The sequence below is a fragment of the Eptatretus burgeri genome, chromosome 8, assembly GCF_056783735.1.
Source record: "Eptatretus burgeri isolate ZD-2024b chromosome 8, Ebu_testis_v1, whole genome shotgun sequence".
In the NCBI taxonomy this organism is placed as follows: Eukaryota; Metazoa; Chordata; class Myxini; order Myxiniformes; family Myxinidae; genus Eptatretus; species Eptatretus burgeri.
This window is the reverse complement of record NC_140968.1, coordinates 106,628,952-106,653,832: the sequence shown is the minus strand read 5'-3', so window position 1 is coordinate 106,653,832 and position 24,881 is coordinate 106,628,952. Positions and strand designations below refer to the sequence as shown.

At 42.6% G+C, this 24,881-nt stretch overlaps 1 protein-coding gene across 1 annotated transcript in view; it reads right to left on the bottom strand.

The window, feature by feature from the left end:
• Positions 1-24,881, bottom strand: part of LOC147022494 (major facilitator superfamily domain-containing protein 6-like) — a 98,383-nt gene that overhangs the window by 1,533 nt on the left and 71,969 nt on the right. The window contains 4 exon segments of the mRNA XM_085893451.1: positions 2,098-2,231; positions 2,381-2,479; positions 4,125-4,286; positions 13,004-13,101. Of these exon segments, the coding sequence (XP_085749577.1) occupies positions 2,098-2,231; positions 2,381-2,479; positions 4,125-4,286; positions 13,004-13,101 (493 nt within the window).

Genomic DNA, 24,881 nt, shown 5'->3' with positions numbered 1-24,881 from the left:
ATCAAAGTGACCCTTATGGAGACCATACTTATCTAAACCCACCACCTGAATCGAAGTAACCCTCATGGAGACCAAACTCATCTGAACCCACCACCTGAATCAAAGTGACCTTTATGGAGACCATGCTTATCTAAACCAACCACCTGAATCAAAGTGACCCTTATGGAGACCATACTTATCTAAACCCACCACCTGAATCGAAGTAACCCTCATGGAGACCAAACTCATCTAAACCCACCACCTGAATCAAAGTGACCCTTATGGAGACCATACTGATCTAAACCCACCACCTGAATCGAAGTAACCCTCATGGAGACCAAACTCATCTAAACCCACCACCTGAATCAAAGTGACCTTTATGGAGACCATATTTATCTAAACCCACCACCTGAATCAAAGTAACCCTCATGGAGACCAAACTCATCTAAACCCACCACTTGAATCAAAGTGACCTTTATGGCGAACGAACTCATCTAAACCCACCACCTGAATCAAAGTAACCCTCATGGAGACCAAACTCATCTAAACCCACCACTTGAATCAAAGTAACCCTCATGGAGACCAAACTCATCTAAACCCACCACTTGAATCAAAGTAACCCTCATGGAGACCAAACTCATCTAAACCCACCACTTGAATCAAAGTGACCTTTATGGCGAACGAACTCATCTAAACCCACCACTTGAATCAAAGTGACCTTTATGGCAAACGAACTCATCTAAACCCACCACCTGAATCAAAGTAACCCTCATGGAGACCAAACTCATCTAAACCCACCACTTGAATCAAAGTGACCTTTATGGAGACCAAACTCATCTAAACCCACCACTTGAATCAAAGTGACCTTTATGGAGACCAAACTCATCTAAACCCACCACTTGAATCAAAGTGACCTTTATGGAGAACAAACTCATCTAAACCCACCACCTGAATCTCAATCAAAGTGATCCTTATGGAGACCATACTTATCTAAACCCACTGCCTGGATCGCATGACCCTTATGGAGACCAAACTCATCTAAACCCATCACCTGGATCAAAGTGACCCTTATGGAGACCAAACTCATCTAAACCCACCACCTGAATCAAAGTGACCTTTATGGAGACCATACTTATCTAAACCCACCACCTGAATCGAAGTAACCCTCATGGAGACTAAACTCATCTGAACCCACCACCTGAATCAAAGTGACCTTTATGGAGACCATGCTTATCTAAACCAACCACCTGAATCAAAGTGACCCTTATGGAGACCATACTTATCTAAACCCACCACCTGAATCGAAGTAACCCTCATGGAGACCAAACTCATCTAAACCCACCACCTGAATCAAAGTAACCCTCATGGAGACCAAACTCATCTAAACCCACCACTTGAATCAAAGTGACCTTTATGGAGAACAAACTCATCTAAACCCACCACCTGAATCTCAATCAAAGTGATCCTTATGGAGACCATACTTATCTAAACCCACTGCCTGGATCGCATGACCCTTATGGAGACCAAACTCATCTAAACCCATCACCTGGATCAAAGTGACCCTTATGGAGACCAAACTCATCTAAACCCACCACCTGAATCAAAGTGACCTTTATGGAGACCATACTTATCTAAACCCACCACCTGAATCGAAGTAACCCTCATGGAGACTAAACTCATCTGAACCCACCACCTGAATCAAAGTGACCTTTATGGAGACCATGCTTATCTAAACCAACCACCTGAATCAAAGTGACCCTTATGGAGACCATACTTATCTAAACCCACCACCTGAATCGAAGTAACCCTCATGGAGACCAAACTCATCTAAACCCACCACCTGAATCAAAGTAACCCTCATGGAGACCAAACTCATATAAACCCACCACCTGAATCAAAGTGACCTTTATGGAGAACAAACTCATCTAAACCCACCACCTAAATCTCAATCAAAGTGATCCTTATGGAGACCATACTTATCTAAACCCACTGCCTGGATCGCATGACCCTTATGGAGACCAAACTCATCTAAACCCATCACCTGGATCAAAGTGACCCTTATGGAGACCAAACTCATCCAAAATCTAAACCCCCCACCTGGATCACAACGACCCTTACCTGTGGTGCTGCTGTTTGTTCAGTCAGCTTCAAGAGGTCAAGAGCTGTAGAAGCTAAATTGTTTGGAGTGTCTTGTCCGTCTGGTTTGGATGCATCATCTGTGCTTGAGCCTTGTGGAGGTCTGCTGAGGTCTTCTAAAGAGTCGAGGATATGGTAAAATGGACAGGTCAAGTTGGTGCGAAGATCATGATAACTTGGGAATCTCTGGTGTCCTCAATTACACAGTTACACTTGATCGATCTGTTTCGTTATCACTCATCAGTGAAACCATAAATGTACAAACCTGGATTTTTCTCAGGCCTGATTAACCATTGTATGAAAGCAAACAGGACAAGAGTAATGAAGCTTGCAATTCCAATGGCCCTGAAAATATTCACTGCACCTGTGTGAGAGAAAAGTATGATGTCTTCTGTTTGTATTGTGGAGCACATATGTCTGCACTACTGTACTTTCATCTGTTTGCAAATGTAAACTACATGCATCAGTAAAGCTTGACATGTGAGCAATTTGGAAATGTGAGGAATTGCCTGGTGTTGCCCTCATTTGTCAGAAGTCTGTCCCAAGACCCCTCCCTATCAATGCTGAAGAGGTCTTTCGTTTTAGATCTTCTTCTTCTTGCATATGGCAGCTTGGTGCCGGGTACCTATTATTTTGTTGAGGCCTGACTATGCCACTGATGCTGTGCCCCGGTACCAATACACTGGTACTCATTTGCCGACCTCAGAAGGATGACAGGCTGAGTCAACCCCACCTGGTGTTAATTCAGTGGCAATCAGGGCTTGAAACTCAAGACCCTAAGATCCCAAGCAAGCCACTCTGACCACTAAGCCAACACCTGGTTAGTTTCAGATGAAGGGATTTAAATAGTTTAACAGTTCCAAGCACAGATACACTTTTTCATGCTGACCACGAAAATTTGTGTTGTTGAACAGGTGTGCACAATGTTGCAGACCATGACGTCATAAATTAGAATTTGTCCAAGAAAGTTGGACTCTTGAAATACACAATGCTAATACGATGGACCATGTAACACAAGACAATATTGGTGAAATGATTTGGTTGCTTTGGAGGTCTCCATGCACATTAGTAATCAGGTATAAATTGAAGACCTGGGTGCAAGAAGTACTTGTCACATTTTTGAAAAAAATGAGCTGGCACCAGTACTACAATCTATAATGGCCAGAGCATCATTTGATACCAAAAAATTCCGAAAATAAGTACTCAAGTCCTGTCTGTTAGTATATGGTCATTGTTGAATTCACTAAAATGTAGTGCAAGAAATACCCAAGTCCATAATGTCTGAGCAAGAAGTTCCTAAGTCCATGACTGTCCAATCAAAATGCTAGTATGTGTCACGTGACAAGCCGTGAAAATGGCGACCATGGAGGCTGGACAGCATGGTATGAATGAGGATAACCCTGATAACAGGCATGACAGGGTAAAAAACGTAAAAGAAACCCTGGAGACTGGGCTCGAAAGAGAATGAAGGATGCCAAAGCATCAGGTATGAAGTTTTTATGCATTATACTTTGCTGGTACTGAAAAAGGCACTACGTTCGTCATCAGCTTTTGAGCCCTCATTAAACTGTGCATGTGGCAGTGCAGTGCAATGCTGTGCTGACCCAGATTCCCCATGTATTGGATGTATGTACACTGTACAGCCCCATGAGACATCGCAAAAATGACTATTTGGCAATCAAAAATGAGCAATAAAGGGCTTTGTGTGTTGAAAGCACCCAAGTCCAGTCATTTTGTCACAAAAAGTACTAAGTCCAAAACTAATTTTCTTGTTTTCTTCGTAATGAAGGATTATTTTTCCACAAAAAGGGTTTGCCTGCTCCGTATAGCCCCAGGAACCAGCAACAGGCTCCATAGTATGCCACTTTAAAAAAAAAGGTATCTGCAGCATGTTTTGAAAACTTTGATCCTCAATATCTCAAAAGTGTTATTTTGTGATTCAAGTACTTCTTGCACTCAGGTCTTCAAATGCAAACTGATTACATAAACAGGAAGTAGATGTTTCCTACCAAATCTGTGGACAAGTAGACCTCCTAGTATGGCACCACAACCACGACCCAGTCCTAAGTGCAGTCCCTGGATGATCCCTTGGATGGTGTTACGCCGAGGAGGTGCCACGGCATCACTCAGGATAGAGATGCAGGAAGTCCAGGCCGCTGCCATCATGAAACCTGTAGCAGGGGTTTGGCACATGTTAGAATCAGTTCATATTTCATTATGGAAATTGGGAATGGTAATGGAAAAACAATTCACATTTGATATTGACAGTTAATATTATGCTGTCCATTAACAAGTAGAGAGTAAAACAAGTCAATCTTTGGTAAAGAAATCTCCCGACATGGTTTAATATGTGACTTTGTGTGCAACAAACAAAAACATTGTGACATACTTAAAACCTGCATTTAATATCATTTCATGATTCGAAAAATGATATTTGTTTTCATCCCTTAAAGAAAGATTTTCATCCGTATAAAGTCATCACTCTTTTGAGAGAGATGATCTGCAGTAATCACAGATTGATTTTCGGCTTTCATTCCCCTCAAAACCTTGGATGGAGTCATTCCGAATGAATAGTCCAAGGCGTTTTCGAAGTTCGGGTTCACTTGTGGTCGCTCCTTGAAATGGAAACAGGATAGAGCTGCAACTGCCATTGTTCCGTGTCTAACGTCTTCGTTGAGGAGGATTCCCAAAAGAAATAGAGAAAAACCTGATTTGTGTTCATTAGAGAATAGACTGTGACGTGGGAATACAAAAAGGAGTATTCGAGATACAGTGGCATCTCGGGGATGACGGAGTAATTATTGAGGATTGAAGGTGTGGATAGGATCGGAAGGCACACCTTGGAATTCAAATAGTTAAACTCGCGGCAACTTCGGGATTTTTGGCTCTGGAGGTGTAGGTGATAGGTATAATTGTTTGTAAGGAAAGTTTCCCGGTTTTAAAGATGAATTGGATAAATACCTGAAGGTATCCAGGAAGGATAGATCCTGGAAGTCGGGGTGATGGAAGTGCTGCGCGTCTGGGTGTACGCTTCGCTGTGTTTGCTCATGCTCGGCTGCAGACTGTGTGAACCTTCACCTCGTGTACTTCCCCTTTGGAATCTTGTGCCCCGCTTTCTTCCTGCGTGAGTCTCCTCAAACCCTTCCACATCCCAACCCACGAATAATATGAAAATATAAACCCACCACAACATTTATCCTCATATTCATTGTTTCTCCGCAAAGCATCACCACTCGATTTTACTGATTTATATGCCTCCGGTGACAAAATGCCTCCAGAATGTATGTACGTTCATACGTTCATGCGAATTTTCTCTGTTTTCTCTGTAACTGCTTGTCTGATTTACAAGAAATTTTCAACATAGATGCGAATATTCATGCAGAATTTTTGTATGATAATTATGACGTCATAGGCCATGTGGGGTGGCAGCCATATTGGGAAAACGGAGATAGTATGGACCTCTGTATCTCCTAAACCGCACCATGGAAAAAATTGAAACTTGGCATCTAGCAACTACTCTGTATGCGGAATAAGACTGATTTGACCATGACGTCATCGATGAAGTGGTATCCCGGTGAAAATTCGACACGTAGAACACTGCATCCTATCAGTATGAAAATGTATGTGGGTCATCTCGGGAAAGATGTGAACACAGAAAAAATTATGACGTCATCCATCACGTGGTTTGGCAGCCATATTTTTGCAGTTTTTTTTTTTTTAAAGGAAAAAAATCTTCTTCTCCAGAACCGCTTTAAAGATCGAAGTGAAACTGCACCCAAATGATCAATTCGCCATGCTGAATAAAGTTTGATAACGATGATATCAGAGGTAACATGGTCTGGCAGCCATCTTGGATTTACCCTGAAACCTCCAAAAATCTTCTTCTCCAGAATGGCTGGACAGATTGAGGGGAAACTTCACAGACATATTCAACATGAGTTGGGGATCCTGTGGTGATAAAGAATAATTGATAAGTCACGTGGTTCAGTGGCCATATTGGATTGAAGAAAAATATTAAATAATGTTTTCTCCAGAACCACTTATCTGATCAAAGCGAAATTTACCAAATATCATCAAACAATACAGCTGCATACAGTGTGTAAAAGATGATGTCATAGGTTATGTGCTGTGGCAGCCATATTGGATATAAAAATGAGCCTGATCCTATCAAAACGAAACTTCACACATGTCATCATCTCACGAATCCTGGGCAGAGTCCAAATTTTCAATGCCACAGATCACGTAGTTTGGCAGCCATGCTAGTATGAAAACTGAAAATTTAAAAACAATTTAAAAACAAAACAGCTGCATACAGTGTGTAAAAGATGATGTCATAGGTTATGTGCTGTGGCAGCCATATTGGATAGAAAAATGAGCCTGATCCTATCAAAACGAAACTTCACACATGTCATCATCTCACGAATCCTGGGCAGAGTCCAAATTTTCAATGCCACAGATCACGTAGTTTGGCAGCCATGCTAGTATGAAAACTGAAAATTTAAAAACAATTTTCTCCAAAATTGCTAAACAGATCAATATGTAACATGTGTTACATGGAGCAAGTGCTCTGGATCACAACTGCAAAGTTTCGCATCGATCACAGCAGCGGTTTCCAAAATATAATTTAAAAAAATATTTCCCTTGAAACCAATATCCCTGTGTCGTTAGAGGTGACCAGGGTTGCGTCAGGAAGGGCATCCGGCGTAAAACATGTGCCAAATCATTATGCGGATCATATGGATGATCCGCTGTGGCGGCCCCTAACAGGAGCAGCCGAAAGAAGAAGAAGATTTTCCTTGAAACCAATGTGGCTACCACACCACATGACTGATGACGTCATTTTAAGTGAAATGTATGCAGCAAGCAATGTGGATTATAACTGCAAAGTATAGTATTGATAGGTTGAACGGTTTCACAGAGATAATTATTTAATTATTTACATAAAACCAACGTGGCTGCCACATCATGTGTCTGATTAGGTCATTGTTAAATAAAATATTTGCAGCAACAGTAGTGGATCATCACTGCAAAGCATCCCATCAGAAGATTAAGCATTTTCAGAGAATTTTTTTTTGGAGTATGATCGACTCGGCATGGGGAATGTTGGTTTAAAATTTCAACATCATTGGTCACATGGTCTCACAGCCATGTTGGACAAAAAAACCATATCAGATCAACGCGAAACTCCAAAGATGTGATGGGCCACCCATTCTGAATTTGATTTGATAAAGAAGACGTAGTGGGTCAGGTGTCCGATCAAAGTGGGACGGCATGGTTTTTATTTTTCACCATAGATGCGACTATGTAGAATGTTTTTGTGACAACTATGTCATATGTCACGTGGTGTGGCAGCCGTTTTGGAAAAAAATTAATACTTTGGACCTTTGTAACTCTAAAACCGCTCCATGGAAAAAATTGAAACTTCAAACAGAACATGTGAACATTCTCCCCCATAAGAACTATACACTGGTGCAAGATACAATCATTACAAGTTCAAGCATTCAGGTGCCTTACACGTGCAGGCAGAGCATCACAAAAGGGGTCACTGTGCTTGTGCAGTGCTGATAGCAGCAGATTCAGGGGGGAGGTCGAGGAAGAGAAAGTACAGTTTCCAATACTCTACAATCAGGTTCAGATACATCGAGTTCTGACACTTGGCTCACAACTGAAATAGATATCAAGGGTTCATTTTCAACGGGTTGAACATGGTTTGGTAGATTGGGTTCACAATGCCCTAGGTGGAGTTGGTCAAGATTGTGATCAATATGTTTATGCACTCTATGTCCATTGACAGTTCCATAACATATGAATTGACAATTCCATCGATTATATGACCAGTGAGCAATTTAAATCTACTGCCAGGATTCAGCACGAAAACAGGATCGAACACATTGATGACGTGTGGAACTGAGGTCCTGTCATGGCACCACTTTGTTTAAATTTGTGGTCATTGTTCAGTAACTCTGGATGAATCATTAGGATAGATCAGGGCCAAGCACGTCTGTAGCATTCGACTGAACATCATTCTCGTGGGTGGCTGTGTGTTCGCATATCATAGATGGAAATTACACGCGTGACAACCTGGTCTGTAGAGAAGAGCCGTCATTCACCTTGTTGAGACCACTCTTGATCACCTGCACAACTCTTAACCTGACCATTTGAAGCAGGTTTAATGGGAGCACTATGATAGTGCTTGAGAACATAATGTTTCAATAAAGCCTGAATCACAGCACTGGTGAAATATGAGCCATTATCACTAACCACACAACCAGGTTAACCATGAGTGGCAAACGTGGCACATACACTCTCAAACAATATTTCGCCAGTACATGATTAAAAGGAATCCTAATGATTCAGTACAGGATTTAAAAAAAACATTCAATCCACTTTGAATGAGCAATAATTACAACGAAAAACATCTCCATTCCATAAAAGGAGCTGTGTGTGTGTGTGTCCATGTGTCTGTGTATGTGTCTGTGCATGCAAGTTCCATAGGCCTCTATACCTTTAAACCCCTTGACACCCCGAAGACCCCTTGATTCCCCAATACTGTTTAGAACTTTAAGACCCCCAATACCTTTTAAGACCCCCCCCCCTCACAAGACTCTAATACCCTTAAAGCCATTGACTCCCAAGACCCTTCAGACATTTATGACCCTTTAGACCCTTTATAACCCTGAAACCTATTATAACCCTAAGACCCTTTAGAGCCCGAAGACCCTGAATATCCTATAGACAGCATTAGACCCATAAGACCTTCTGTCTTAGGGCCTTCTGCAGTAACACGTGAGGGTGAACAGCCATCATTAAAAGTTCCCCCGTTAATAAACTGCCTCAGTACCAAGCTAAAGGGGCTGTCACTCCTTGACGTTTTAGCCAGCGCATGGCAAGGTATCAAAATGTATGTAAAACGCTGGCGTACACTGAACTATTGATGTTTTTTTCCAGTTTTGGATGTATTCATAACGAGTGGGACGTATGCCTAACGTATTAGTAACGTACACAGAACGTTTCAATAACATATAGATAACTTATATCAACGAATGCTGAGCGTGTTGTCGGCGTTCACAACCTATGCCCAACGATAGTCTAACTTATGCATAGCGCGCGGCAGCATAGCGCCGACGATCACGTGGCGTAGGCTATTCATAGGCTGCGGCTCGACGATTCAAATCATAACTGCACTAGACATCGAAGTGTCAAGCCGCTGTCACACCTTGACGTTTTAGCCAGCGTATGCCAACGCATGAAAAATTTGCCGAATACGTTGGCACACTTCGAATACGTTATGGGTAAGTTTTGTATACGTTAAGAGCACGCTGAAGCATGCTGGCATACGTCGTAGTACGCCGAGTACGTCGACAAATTTTCAGCATGTTGAAAATTTTTCGACGTATGCCAGCGTATGGCGCACACGTTCCGCATGCGCTGGCCATAAGTTGTAGGCACGTTACGCGATTGTTGACACATGTCGACACACGTTACTTGTAAGTTACTCATAAGTCGAAACACGTCGAGGTAATGTTTAGCGTACCCGAAACTTATTTCTAACCTATGAGTAACGTGCTTTGAACCTATGTGTAACGTATCTCCAACGCATATTGACGTATGTAGATGTATTTGACATCTTCCGGACGACCACAGAACTTACTAAACGTGTTACTAACTTACAGCTACCGTATAATGGCGTATATGCCAGCGTACTATGACGTATGCCAGCGTACTACGATGTATGCCAGCGTGCTCTTAACGTATACAAAACTTACACATAAAGTATTCGACGTGTGCCAGCGTTTAAGACAAATTTTTCATACATCGGCATACGCTGGCTAAATCGTCAAGGTTTGACAGCCCCTTAAAAGAGCGCAAAATAGAATTAATTAATGAAGTCCCTCTGTCTTTATATTCAGGTTCTGCTCAACTTGGTTGGGAGCATAACAAAAAGTCCCCCAAGTGGCACAGAAAAAGTCCCATGAGGAATAGAAAAAGGTCCATGTGGAAGAGAAAAAGTCCCATGAGGAAGAGAAAAAGGTCCATGTGGAAGAGAAAAAGTCCCATGAGGAAGAGAAAAAGGTCCATGTGGAAGAGAAAAAGTCCCACCTAGAATAGAAAAAGGTCCATGTGGAAGAGAAAAAGTCCCATGAGGAAGAGAAAAAGGTCCATGTGGAAGCGAAAAAGTCCCACGGGGAAGAGAAAAAGTCCCACATGGAATAGAAAAAGTCCCACGAGGAAGAGAAAAAGTCCCACGAGGAATAGAAAAAAAGTCCCACGTGGAATAGCAAAAGTCCAACGAGGAATCGAAAAAAAGTCCCAAGTGGAATAGAAAAAGGTCCATGTGGAAGAGAAAAAGTCCCAGGTGGAATAGAAAAAGTGTCACGTGAAATAGTAAAAGTCCCATGAGGAACAGAAAAAGTCCCACGAGGAATAGAAAAAAAGTCCCAGGTGGAATAGAAAAAGGTCCATCAGGAATGGGAAATGTCCCAGGTGGAATAGAAAAAGGTCCATGAGGAATAGGAAATGTCCCACGAGGAATAGATAAAGTTCCACGAGGAATAGACAAAGTCCCACGTGGCAAAGAGAAAAGTGTATATACTATATGTGTGGAATGTGTAAAAGAATAAGTGTGTGTGTGTGTGTGTGTGTGTGTGTGTGTGTGTGTGTGTGTGTGTGTGTGTGTGTGTGTGTGTGTGTGTGTGTGTGTGTGTGTGTGTGTGTGTGTGTGTGTGTGTGTGTGTGTGTGTGTGTGTGTGTCCTCTATAGCTGCAAAACCATGAAACCTAGCAGCCCCGATCTATGCATGCACACGAAGGGAACTCCAAGGGAGAGCACGAATGAAAACCGGATGTATATGTAAATTTGAACACTCCTTTTGAAGACAACTAACGGCTTCCCTTCATGAAAGACTTATCCTCAGTCAGCCCAACTTCAACCTCGCAGTCAACGCAACTTCACATATACATACACAATGCCTATATAAAGTCTGCACCCCGTTTCAAAACATACACCTTTTGTTGCCATACAGCCTGGAATTAAATCAGACTTTTTCCACCTTTATTTCCACATCGTAACCCACAACTTCCAAGTGAAAAACAAATTCCACAAACTTCAGAAAAATAATTAAAAATATAAAACTAGAATATCTTGGTTAGAAAAGTGTCCACACCCCCCCCCCCTCCCCTCTGAGTGAATACTTGGTGGAAGCATCTTTGACAGCAATTACAGCTGTGAGTCTGTTGGGATAGGTCTCCACCAACTTTGCACACCTTGATTGGGAAATATCCACCAATTCTTCCGCACAAAACTGTTCAAGCTCAGTGAAGTTGCGTGGGGAGCGTTGATGGACAGCAATCTTCAAATCATGCCACAGATTTTCGATTGGGTTTAGTTTGGGGCTCTGACTGGGACACTCAAGGACATTTACCTTTTTGTTCCTTAGCCACTCCAGTGTAGCTTTAGCTGTGTGCTTCGAGTCGTTGTCATGTTGAAAGGTGAACTTCCATCCCAATTTCAGCTTTCTTAGAGAGGGCAGCAGGTATTTCTCTGGGGATTTTTGGTATTTTGCTCCATCCACTTCCCCTTCTAACCTGATTATGATAGATCTTTATCAAATGGAGCAAGTGTGTGTGTGATTATGCATGGATGTAAGAGTCACCCTGAGTGAGTGTATGTCCATTCTTCATCCATTGGTTGGACAGCTGACCTGACGTGACACACAATTGTAACCTGAAATACTTAACCTAAAGTACCCAAAAGACCCCGAAGACCCTTAAACTCCCTAAAGACTCAAAAAATGCCCCAAAGACCCAAAAATGCCCCAAAGACCCACGTGACGTGCACAGCCGAGCAGGCAAAATGGCGGATTTTCTGCAATGTTTATTTCACAAGCGATTGAACTTTGTGATGACTCCAGGGTTGTTCTGCATTATGCTGCAACTCTTTTGTGGATAAAGTCATTTCATTTCATAAACTGCTGCGTGTGTGGTGAAGACCGGCTTTAAAGTTAAACGGATCCTTTATGGTATGCAGCAACAGCCTGGCAAGCTGTTCCTTTTCACCCATTCAATTGGAGTGCTTGCTTGAGGGCTTGAGCCACTTTCTGAGTGCCCGAGAGTCGATAGTGGTTCCGCGCTGCATCATTCTGAGCAAATCGTTCACTCACTGCGGATGCTTTTGCTGCGCCAGGTCATTCAGAGCGAGAGGTTCGTGGCTCCATCACCCTGAGCGAGTGGTTGGTGATCCGTCACCGTGAGCGAGTGGTTGGTGCTCCGTCACCCTGAGCGAGTGGTTGGTGCTCTGTCACCGTGAGTGAGTGGTTCGTGCTCCATCACCCTGAGTGAGTGGTTTGTGCTACGTTTTATATATATATATATATATATATATATATATATATATATATATATATATATATATATATATATATATATATATATACAATCACACACACGCACATGCACACACACACACACACACACACACACACACACACACACACACACACACACACACACACACACACACACACACACACACACACACACACACACAACGTATTGAAGTTTCTTTCAAAAGCTGATCCTTTTCTCGATGCCCTTTTTCTCTGCAATGAAAACAGCAACAGCCGTTTCTTGTTGCCAAAGCAGAATGTGCCAAAGCTTGTTTGAATCTGCTCTGTCTCAGCCTCAGGCAATGGCTTTATTGTTGGATTCTTCATCCAAATATCTGAGCATTCAGTACAAGCTCCCTTGGTTTCTAATCTCACTGGAAATGCCAAACTCATGACATATTGTTATGCTTCATTGGAAAACTGTACCATGCAGTGAAGGTAACGGGGAGGGAGGGAGGGGGGGAGAGGGATTGAAGGTGTAGGTATCCACCTGTTAACACTGACCTTGCATAATTTCGACCGGAAGCACAAGCCAAGGGTTTGTCAGGAACGAAATCCAGATCATTTGAATGGCTGCACAACCTAAAGCCAAGCAGAGCACACTGTGGTACACATGGGAATGCAGGGCCATTGGTGAGAAATGACGTCGGGGGGGAAGGAGGGGCACACTATCACAGATGCACAATGTCAAAATGCACCAAAGGGTCCTGATATATGTCAGGAACTGTGCTGTAATCCAAGTGAGCTGTTTAAACCTTAACGTATCATGACATACGTAACACAAATGTTGAGTACATACTTCATGATCAGTTCATGGAGGACACTTCATACATAGTCACATGTCAACACAACTCGATCGAATCAGCTGATCTGCTTTTCCATTTGTTTGCAATTGGTCCAAGGAAAAGGTAAATTAGAAAGCCATTTGGCCCATAATATCTGTCATAAAATTACACAACCAATTACAACTTATTGCATGAATGTGTGTGTGTGTGTGTGTGTGTGTGTGTGTGTGTGTGTGTGTGTGTGTGTGTGTGTGTGTGTGTGTGTGTGTGTGTGTGTGTGTGTGTGTGTGTGTGTGTGTGTGTGTGTGTGTGTGTGTGTGTATATATATTTTTTTTTAATTCTATAAAATGCCATTTAACATATAATTATCAAGGAAATAGCACTTTATCAATTTCTTTAGAATGACAACACAAAAAAAATAAGGAAAATGAAATTGCAAAGATGGAGTGAAAAGGTAGACACCGGGCGTAGTGGCATGTGCCTTTAATCCGGCTACTCGGAGGCTTGGGTTGGAGGATCGCTTGAGGACGGGAGCTCTGTGCTGGGCCGCGCCGGGCAAGTGGTTGGTGCTCCTTTTCTACACGAACCGGTGCTTCACCACGAACCGGATGTAGAAATGGTGGCTTTAGTGTCCCTGACTGCGCTGCTGTTCAGGTCAGGTATGGGAGCATGTGCCAGAACAGCACGTCGCTGCGTCCACTTTCCGCCGGTACTCCAGGGGCCTCCGTCTGGCCATCCCCCAGGCAGATGCCAGGCCCATCCCCATCTCCTTGAGATGATGGTCAACCTGTTGCAACCATGAGGCACGTGGTCGACCCACTGGCCTCCTCCACTCATGAGACTCCCTCGCTGAGAGAATCTGGTGAGCAGGATCAGAGTCAGGAAAACGAGCCACATGTCCATACAGCCGCAACTGACGCTCACGGACTATGCAGGTAACAAATCTCATCCGAGTCTCTCTCAGCAACCGCTCGTTGGACACAAAATCCGACCAGCGATAGCCAAGGATTCTCCAAAGACACGTGGTATCAAAGGAATTAAGTCTCCGTCTCAGATCCTTGGTCAGAGTCCAAGTCTCGCACCCAAAGAGCAAGACTGGAAGTACCAAGGACCTGAAGACTCGGACTTTCGTCCTCCCGCACAGGTACCGGCAGCGCCACACCCCATGATCCAGTGAATCCATGACTCCCCAGGCCCGACCCAGACGTCTATTGACCTCTGACTCGCAGCCAGCAGAGACATGAATATCACTGCCAAGGTAAGTGAATCTCTCCACGACCTCAACATCCTCACCACAAACAGACACAGACAGGACAGCAGCATCCAAGATGTCACCGAAAGCCTGGATCTTAGTTTTGACCCAAGAAACCCGTAATCCCAACGGCTCCGACTCCTCATTCAGCACCTCGAGGGCCCCCAAGAGGATGTCTAAAGTCTCCGCAAAGATGACTGCATCATCTGCAAAGTCAAGGTCCGAGATCTTGACATTCCCAAATGACGCACCGCAACTTGATCTCTCCGACATCCTCCCTAGAATCCAGTCCATACAAGTGCTGAAAAGTGTGGGGGCAAGTACACATCCCTGACGAACTCCAGTAACAACTGGAAATAAGTCAGAGATGGTACCACCACACTTCACAGCACTCTCAGTACCAGAGTAGAGTTCAGACATCAGATCGATCAGTTTTGGTGGCACCCCACGAAGACCAAGAATCCTCCAGATGACATCCCGATTCACTGAATCGAACGCTTTACAGAGATCAACATAGGCTGCAAGCAGCCCCTGCCGAAACTCTCGTCTGCGTTCGGTGAGGACACGAAGTGCAAGGATGCTCTGGACGCTGGTGCTCAAGCAGATGGTGGCGAACCCTATCGAGAATTATCCGAGCAAAGACCTTGCCCGGCACTGAGAGCAGCGTCACCCCTCGGTAGTTGTTGCAGTCTTGGCGATCACCCTTCCCTTTCCAGAGAGGGACAACAAGGCCCCTCTTCCAGTCAGTTGGGATGATGCCTGCGTTCCAGGCAGAGCACAAAACTGCATGCAACGACACGAGTGCAGCATTTCCACCAGCCTTGAGAAGTTCGGCATGGATGCCACAGATCCCTGGAGCTTTGCCCCGTTTCAACTGGTTCACCGCAGCCCGTGTTTCCACAAGCGATGGTGGACCACAGTTGATTCGAGGGTCAACAACAGGGATTGTAAAACCCTTGACGTCCAACTCGACAGTTGGGGGATCAGCCTGGTACAACCGCTCAAAGTAACCGGCCCAGCGGGCCTTCACTTCAGACTCCTCTGTCAAGAGCCTACCACTCTCTGCTCGAACTGTAGTGCTCCGAGGGATGGGCTTGGATGAGCGTAGTGCGCGAATTCCCCTGTAAGCGGGACGAGAATCACCTGTCCACAGGTAATGCTCTACCCCCTCACAGATTCCTCGCACATAGGCCTCCTTGTCCACCCTCAGTGCACGTACAGTTTTACGCCTCAGCTCCCTGAACAGCTCAGCTCTGCCATTCAGCCTGGCCCTGCGACTCTGGTCAATGGTATCCAGTGTCCCTTGAGAGACAAAATTCTTCTTTGCCCTGCGGTGAGCTCCAAGGCATCCACCGGCAACATCAAGGACAGTGGTCTTGAAGGCGCTCCACAACTCTTCAGGACCCCCCAAAGTACCCAGACCCCCCAAGTGTCCACGCAGCCTGTTCGCAAACTCCTCAGCTACTCTCTCATCCCTGAGCTTGGCAACATCCAGCCTCGGCTGGGATGGTACCATTCTCCAGGATTTAAGGTGCAGCTTTAGAGTTGCTACAACAAGCCTGTGGTCAGTATTGAGGAACTGAGCACTCCGGTAGACCCTGCAGTTCTGGATCATCCTCCAACGACCGTCAATGAGGACATGGTCAATCTCCTTTGCCACACCGCCAGCGTTGGAATACCAAGTCCAGCGATGAGCTTGTGGGCGCTGAAACCATGAACCAGCCACCCTCAGTCCATGACTTCTTGCAAAGTCAAGGAACTTAGTGCCATTCTGGTTCATAGTTCCTGACCCATGGGGACCAACACACACCTCATAACCGTCCCTATCAGTTCCAGTCGATGCATTGAAATCCCCCAAGACTAGAAGTGTATCTCGTCTGGGGCACTGATCAACCACAGACTTGAGTGTGGCGTAGAATGCATCCTTCACGGTGAGATCACTCGCCTCAGTCGGAGCATAAACAGAGACCAGGGAAATGACACCTAAGGAGTGACGAATCCTTAATCTCATAATACGCTCATTGACCGGTGTTACCTCAATTATCATTGGGGTCAGCTTATTGGACACAGCTACAGCAACTCCTTGGGTATGGTAACTATCAGAGCGACCAGACCAATAGTAGGTGTAACCACCCACCATTATCTCGCCGCAATCCGGTCTCCGAACCTCAGAGAGAGCTGCAATCCCGATGTCCAAACGCTTGAGCTCAGATGATAACAGAGACAGGTGATCTTCCTCTCTTAGGGATAGGACATTCCAGGCACCCACCCGAAGGGGCCGTCTCAGGTTAACCCAAGGAGACCGCCGTCTGGTGGACGACACCTCAGCACCACTCCGACACACTCTCCCGCAATCTGACCCAGGGATGTTACCCCGTGGTTTCCCTCCTATCAAAGATTGGGGGTCCCGAAGGCTTTGCCCCAATCCCATCATCCGGTGAGCTGCCATGTGAAGGGAAGCTGCACAGGAGGTACTCCCACGGAGTGGGTTTTCAGATTTTTTTGCGTTTTTGCGTTTTGCGGAATGAAGGGTTTTACGGTGGCCGGAGTGCAAATCCTGCCACCAACCTCCTAATAAGAAGTGACCCAACTGCAGGGGACGTCCGCAGACACAGTTGGGCACTAGATATGGATGGCCGTTGGCTCACAAGGAGCTCCTCCGCCCTTTGAAATCCCCCAAGACTAGAAGTGTATCTCGTCTGGGGCACTGATCAACCACAGACTCGAGCGTGGCGTAGAATGCATCCTTCACGGTGAGATCACTCGCCTCAGTCGGAGCATAAACAGAGACCAGGGAAATGACACCTAAGGAGTGACGAATCCTTAATCTCATAATACGCTCGTTGACCGGTGTTACCTCAATTATCATTGGGGTCAGCTTATTGGACACAGCTACAGCAACTCCTTGGGTATGGTAACCATCAGAGCGACCAGACCAATAGTAGGTGTAACCAGCATTGCTGGTTACATTGAACAGCATTGCTGCTGTTCCTGTGGAACAATTCAAGGAAACTTGCAATCGATGCCCTATTCTACAGAAGGTGTGAGGATATGTCTCCAGAGGATGGCCTTGCACTGCAAAGGGTACGGACCCAAATGTACTTCCCGACTTTCGCATTCGGAATGAACTGGCTGTACGGGAGGATTACTTGATTCGGGGCACTCACCGTGTGATAGTGCCGACAGAACTTCAACCCAAAGTAATCCAGCTTGTCCATGATACGCATCAAGGTATTATCAGGACTAAACAAAGGCTGCGTGACCTCTACTGGTGGCCAGGGATGGACTCCCATGTGGAAGTTGCCATCAAGTCGTGCATTACTTGCAAAATGCGTGATAAAACAGCCGTCACTCGGGTTCCATCTTTACAACCAGTTCCACTTCCGAATGCTGCTTGGGAAAAGCTTGCCATCGATATAGTGGGACCACTTGATAACGACCAAATGGACTGTCACTATGTCATTACCTGAATTGATTACTTCAACAAATTGCCAGAAGTAGCCTTTACGTCCCAAGTTACATCTGCTACAGTTATCAAGTTCCAGACTACAGTATTCAGTTGTGAAGGAAATCCACGAGAACTTATCTCTGACAATGGATCTCAGTTTGTTTCAACTGAGTTTGAAACATTCCTGCAGGAAAGAAACATCAAACGCTGCCGTAGTTCTATCTATTACCCACAAGCCAACAGGGAGAAAGAACGATTCAACAGTGTTTAAGGATTGTTTACATGCTGCAAATCTCGAGGGGAAGCCCTGGAAATCATTCGTACCCGACTTCTTGCAAACGTATCGAGCTACAAGACACGCAACAACTCATCAGACCCCGACTGAGCTTCTACATGGACGTACATTGCATACCAAGTTGCACATTGGAGACCGTCAAATCAGTGTACCTGCTGCAAGACTCGAGGATGTGAGACGCTGTGTTCAACAGAAACAAGAGAAGTCCGAACGATACACAGACAAGCGTCGGGGAGTGAAACCTGGACTTCACTAGAAAGGACAAAACAAGTTTACCCAAACCCTCAAGATCACTGAACGGAGAGGTCCTGCTACCTTTAGACTCTCTAATGGGAAAGTGTGGAATGCAATTCATCGAGCACCTGCAATTGAGACCTGAAATGGACTTTCTGCTGGAAGTACGACAGGTTCTGAGGACTATAGGAAACATTCATTGTCCTGTCTAACAAATGTCTCCACAAGTTTTTACCCCAGGTGTTCGTCGTGGGATGAGATATCATCAAGCCCCTGAATGGACCAAGGACTTTGTCATGTGACATACTTACTAATTATTTTTTTGGTTGGGGGGGGAGGGGTTCATCACCAGTTGTTATTTATACGAAAAAAGGAACATGTGGTATTGGGAGTTACATTCTACAAATTTCAAAAAATTAATTAAAAAATACAAAATTAGATTATCTTGGTTGGTCAAGTGTCCACTCCCCATATAATAGCAATTGTAAAATTTACAATAATAGGAATTGTAAATTAGCTCAGGTATAAATTTTCTGAAATTTGTAGAATTTGTTTTTCATTTGGAAGTTGTGGGTTACGATGTGTAAATTAAGGTGGGGAAAGTCTGATTTGATGTAATTTAATCCCGGGCTTTAAGGCAACAAAAGGTGAAAATTTTGAAAGGGGGTGTACACTTTCTATAGGCTCTGGATATAGCATGAGAGGGGATGGCATGTGAGAGGGTGCAGGTTCAGGGTGAAGGAGACGCCACTGATATGGACATGATGCCGATTGACACTGCGTTCTGTGGTGATCAATTAAGCCTGCATTGTCTCAACTGCGATTCAATGTTATCTTATACAAGGGTGATTGATGTATAAGACTGCTTCAGTAGCACTAAACTTCTGGATTTTTTTTTAACGATCTTTAAAATCATCACGGTATTAAAATTGAAATATATCCTTTAACACTGTGTGGGGTATCGTGTTCGAAGAACTCTTTAGTTACCTCTGCTACTGAAGGTGGGCAGAGGTCATGTGCTCACCCCTGTCTGTCTGTCTGTTTGTCTGTGAACAGGATATCTCAAAAAGTTGTGGACGGATTCAGACAAAACAAGGCGGATGAGTTAGTTTGGTGACAAGAACAAGCCGATGAAATTTTGATTCAGGCCTGGATCCAGATCCAGCATATCAGTGGGATACAAAATGTAAACTGTTCAGCCTGGTGGATGTATGCACAACACTGAGTGCTCTACCACTGAAGTTGGGAGGTTTTTTTTTTCCACCCCTGTCTGTTTATTTGTTACTTGTGAAAATCTAAGATTTTTCAAGTATATTAGTTGGTCTTGTGTGTTATTATGCCTGTCTGATTGCTTGTTAATTGGCAAAGAAATTCGCCAAGTATGTTGGTCTGTCACGTTTGTCTGTCTGTCTGTCTGCTTGTCAGCTTGTCACACGATTTTTGGCTGCAGTTTTCAAGCAAATGTGCTGAACTTTTTTGTACATGTAAGGTAACCGGCCAACGACAGCAATGCTTAATTTTGGTGAAGATCCAAATCCGGATCCAAATCTGTCGACATAGGCCAAAATGTCGACAATAGGCTGAATTTCTGAAATAGGTTGGGTGTATGACAAGGCCAAATTGATTACATTTTGGTGAAGATCTGGATCAGGATACAAATTTTTTTTTAAGTGATTCTTCACCAGTGAGAGACGGGGCCAAACCAATATCCTTTTTGTTTTGTTTTTAATGTTGAAGGCTCTAGTCATGGACAAAATAGTCCTCATCGAGGCCAGGCCTTAAATAAAGAGAAATAAAAGAGAATGTAAAGTGAGGAGTGAAAATGAGTGAGTAAGAAAAGCGTGTGATGTTTGGTTGCAAGAAAGAGATACTGAAGCTAGCCCGGTCACTTTAGTTTGAGTGAGACAGAAAGTAAGACCAGCAATCCTGATACGGAGAGTGTAAAATGGTTCTGGGCACCACTCTAACGCTCCTAAGTCAGAACGGTAGTACCACCTTGAGTGGTTGCTGCTACAACCTACGACCGAAAAAACCGTTCCAACAAGATGGGTGTTTTTTTAGACACCATTTTCTTACTAGATGGCTGTTGGCTCCTTAGAGAAGCTCATCCGCCCTTTAGCGGGTATTGTTTTTAGTCCTGCAGTGTGTCACAGTCACCCTCCCCACTGGTGAGCCAGTGAGGGTAGTCAGTTTAGTCGCCGACTACCCGACCATGCAGCAGGTAGCACTGGGTTGCATGTTACCTGACCTGGGATGATACCTCAATATCTCGCACGATATTTCAAAAAGTTTGGACGGATTCGGAATAAACTTGGAGGACAGGTTGGATGTGTGGCAAGGACGAATTGATTCGATTTTGGTGAAGATCCGGATCTGGATGTGGATACGAGAATTGTTTATTTTTATAGTGATTCTTCACCATTGAGAGATAGGGCCAGAAACTATATATAGCATGATATTTCAAAAATGTATTGGGCCCGATATGTTCTCGTGGATCAGGCATTACGTGGTGGAGGTATGTGCTCTACCGAGTGCTCTTCTAGTTTTTAGCTGTTTTCATCACGTTTAGCTCATGGAATAAGAAGTCAGAAAAGAAAGCAGACGCGGATGGAGTTTGCATTTTCAGATGCTTTCTATAGTTAATAATTTAAACAAAGGAGGCACAAAATGTTCCTCTACAAACAAGTGCCATTACTTGGGTGTTTGCTCTGACATATTAACATTATAATATCACCGATTTTGACTTGCTGAGAATTTGGGAAGTTCCTCAATATGGTGTTCACTTACCATGGATTTGCATTTGGCAGTGCATGAATTGAATTACTTGTCAAGTAAATTATCTAATTAATTCCCATTGTTTCTATATTCGACTTGGTACATTTGTCATTCCCATGTGAGCACATGGCTCAATCCGAGATTGAAATCCTAAATCCATGTACATTGGGGATTTGCAAATACCATCTCTTACAGCAACCATACAACATTGTTGCCTAACGTCATTGTAATTCATGTAAAAGTACACTGATGTCTCCTAATGTCCTTACCATAAATGTGATGTGGTGTTACAATTTCTTCTGTGTGCCTTAAGTTAGTAATTTGTTTTATCCTCTTTAAAAAAAAAAATCGTTTTAATATATTTAATTCAATTAAATATAAATTTGGTTATTTAAGCAACCGTCATATTTTAAAGCCATACTGGTATCCTATTGTACAACATTCCAAACATTTATATTATCTGTATAATGTATATAATGTGTACAAACATGTAATAACTATAAACCTTGTACAAGGTTGATATTTAAAACGTTTGTAGTTGTGGCTCCTCTTCTAAGGCTGAGATGGAATGTTTTTAACTTCTAGTATTGCCTTCATTTATTTATATTACAGGGAGGAAGGACTAAGAGTGAAGAGCTGTCATTAGACAAACATTCCAAATGGTTTCAGTCTGTACTGTGTTGACAGATCGAAACATTTGTTTTTTCTCCACTGTATGATTCACATTAATAGGTTAAATATATCCACAGGGCATACACCTTGAACTACGACCCCAAAGCGGTGTGTGTTATGGGTTCATGAACGCATGGAAAAATATAAATTGACACTTCTCTTGTTATCTAGAAAAAGCAACAAGAAAAAGGTTATCAAGTCCCAGTATGGAAAGGAGCCGACAGGACGGTAATCATAAATATGAAGTGAATGAGGATTACAATGGTGCACAGGTGAACCGTATAAATCCATGTTGGGTAAAGTGAGCTGAGTGCCAGACGGTTTTCATGGCTGCACTTTGAGCTTAGGGGCGTGACGGCCAAGACGACAACCCTGAGTCAGGCAGTGTAATGGCAAAGCCAGGAGGGTGATAACTATTTCAGTAAAATACAGATAAGATATCTGATGCACGAGGAATGCACTGGACAATGTACATAATAACAAAGGTAAGATATAATACATGAGTTGTGCATAATATATCTTTCTTGTGTTGTGTGCAGTGCACACCTCAAATGTGATATATTACCGACATTGGGTATTACCTGTAATACACTGTACACAACGAAAGTAAAGGGGGTCCTCACTATACATCCAAGATACGGTCCAGAAAAGTTGAACTTACAACGAAACGACAGATAGTGGGGAATTTTTCCCCATAATAATTAATGCAACTAAGGGGGTATGGGTTCCTTCACTTTGTTTACGTTTCATACAAAACCATTCAACAAGCCTAGCAAACAAAAAATAGATGAAACGTACAAAACACAGGAAAAAAACAACAATATATTAAACAAATCTGAAAACCCACACAACTTTTTATCTTACTTACCATAACTTTTAATTATTTTATAATGATCATTTTTAGCGGGTGTTTTAACTATTTTATAATGATCATTTTTAGTGGGTGTTTTCACCATTTTAGAATGACAATTTTTAGGGGGTGTTTTAACAATTGTATAATGATCATTTTTAGCGGTTGTTTTAACCATTTTATAATGATCATTTTTCACGGGTGTTTTAACTATTTTATAATGATCATTTTTAGTGGGTGTTTTCACCATTATATAATGATCCTTTCAGAGGGTGTTTTAACTATTTTAGCAGGTGTTTTAACTATTTTATAATGATAATTTTTAGCATGTGTTTTAACCATTTTATAATGATAATTTTTAGCGGGTGTTTTAACCATTTTATGATTATTTTTACCAGGTGTTTTAACAATTTTATAATGATCATTTTGAGTGGGTGTTTTAACCATTTTATAATGATCATTTTTAGCAGGTGTTTTAACTATTTTATAATGATCATTTTTAGTGGGTGTTTTCACCATTTTATAATGATCCTTTCAGAAGGTCCTTTAACTATTTTAGTGGGTGTTTTAACTTTTTTATAACGATAATTTTTAGCATGTGTTTTAACCATTTTATGATCATTTTTACCAGGTGTTTTAACTATTTTATAATGATAATTTTAAATGGGTGTTTTAACCATTTTATAATGATAAGTTTTAGCGGGTGTTTTTACCATTTTAGAATAACAATTACAAGCAGGTGTTTTAACAATTGTATAATGATCATTTTTAGTGGGTGTTTCAACGATTTTATAATGATCATTTTTAGCAGATGTTTTAACTATTTTATAATGATCATTTTTGGCGGGTGTTTTAACTATTTTATAATAATCATTTTTTGTGGGTGTTTTAACTATTTTACAATGATCCTTTCAGAGGGTGTTTTAACTATTTTAGCGGGTGTTTTAACTATTTTATAATGATAATTTTTAGCGTGTGTTTTAACCATTTTATAATAATAATCATTTTTACTGGGTGTTTTAACCATTTTATAATGATAATTTTTAGTGAGTGTTTTAACTATTTTATAATTATCATTTTTAGCAGGTGTTTTAACTATTTTATAATGATCATTTTTAGCGGGTAGTTTAACGATTTTATAATAATCATTTTTTTCGGGTGTTTTAACTATTTTATAATGATCATTTTCAGATTAGACTGTACTGGGACCATGTAAATAACAAAGTTCGATTGGACTGTACTGAGCCCGTGTAAATAACTAAGTTAGATTGGACTGTACTGGGCCCCTTTAAATAACTAAGTTAGATTAGACTGTACTGGGCCCATGTAAATAACTAAGTTAGATTAGACTGTAGTGGGCCCATGTAAATAACTAAGTTAGATTAGACTGTCCTGGGCCCTTGTAAATAACTAACTTAGATTAGACTGTAGTGGGCCCATGTAAATAACTAAGTTAGATGAGACGGCACTGGGCCCATGTAAATAACTAAGTTAGATTAGACTGTACTGGGCCCCTGTAAATAACTAAGTTAGATTCGACTGCACTGGGCCCGTGTAAATAACCAAGTTAGATTAGACTGTACAGGGCCCATGTAAATAACTAAGTTAGATTAGACTGCACTGGGCCCCTGAAAATAACTAAGTTAGATTAGACTGTACTGGGCCCATGTAAATAACCAAGTTAGATTAGACTGTACGGGGCCCATGTAAATAACTGTTACATTAGACTGTACTGAGCCCCTGTAAATAATTAAGTTCGATTAGACTGTACTGGGCCCCTGTAAATAACTAAGTTAGATTAGACTGTACTGGGCCCATGTAAATAACCAAGTTAGATTAGACTGTACGGGGCCCATGTAAATAACTGTTAGATTAGACTGTACTGGGCCCCTGTAAATAACTAAGTTCGATTAGACTGTACTGGGCCCCTGTAAATAACCAAGTTAGATTAGACTTATGGGGCCCTGTAAATAACCAAGTTAGATTAGACTGTACTGGGCCCATGTAAATAACGAAGTTAGATTAGACAGTACTGGGCCCATGTAAATAACAAAGTTAGATTAGACTGTA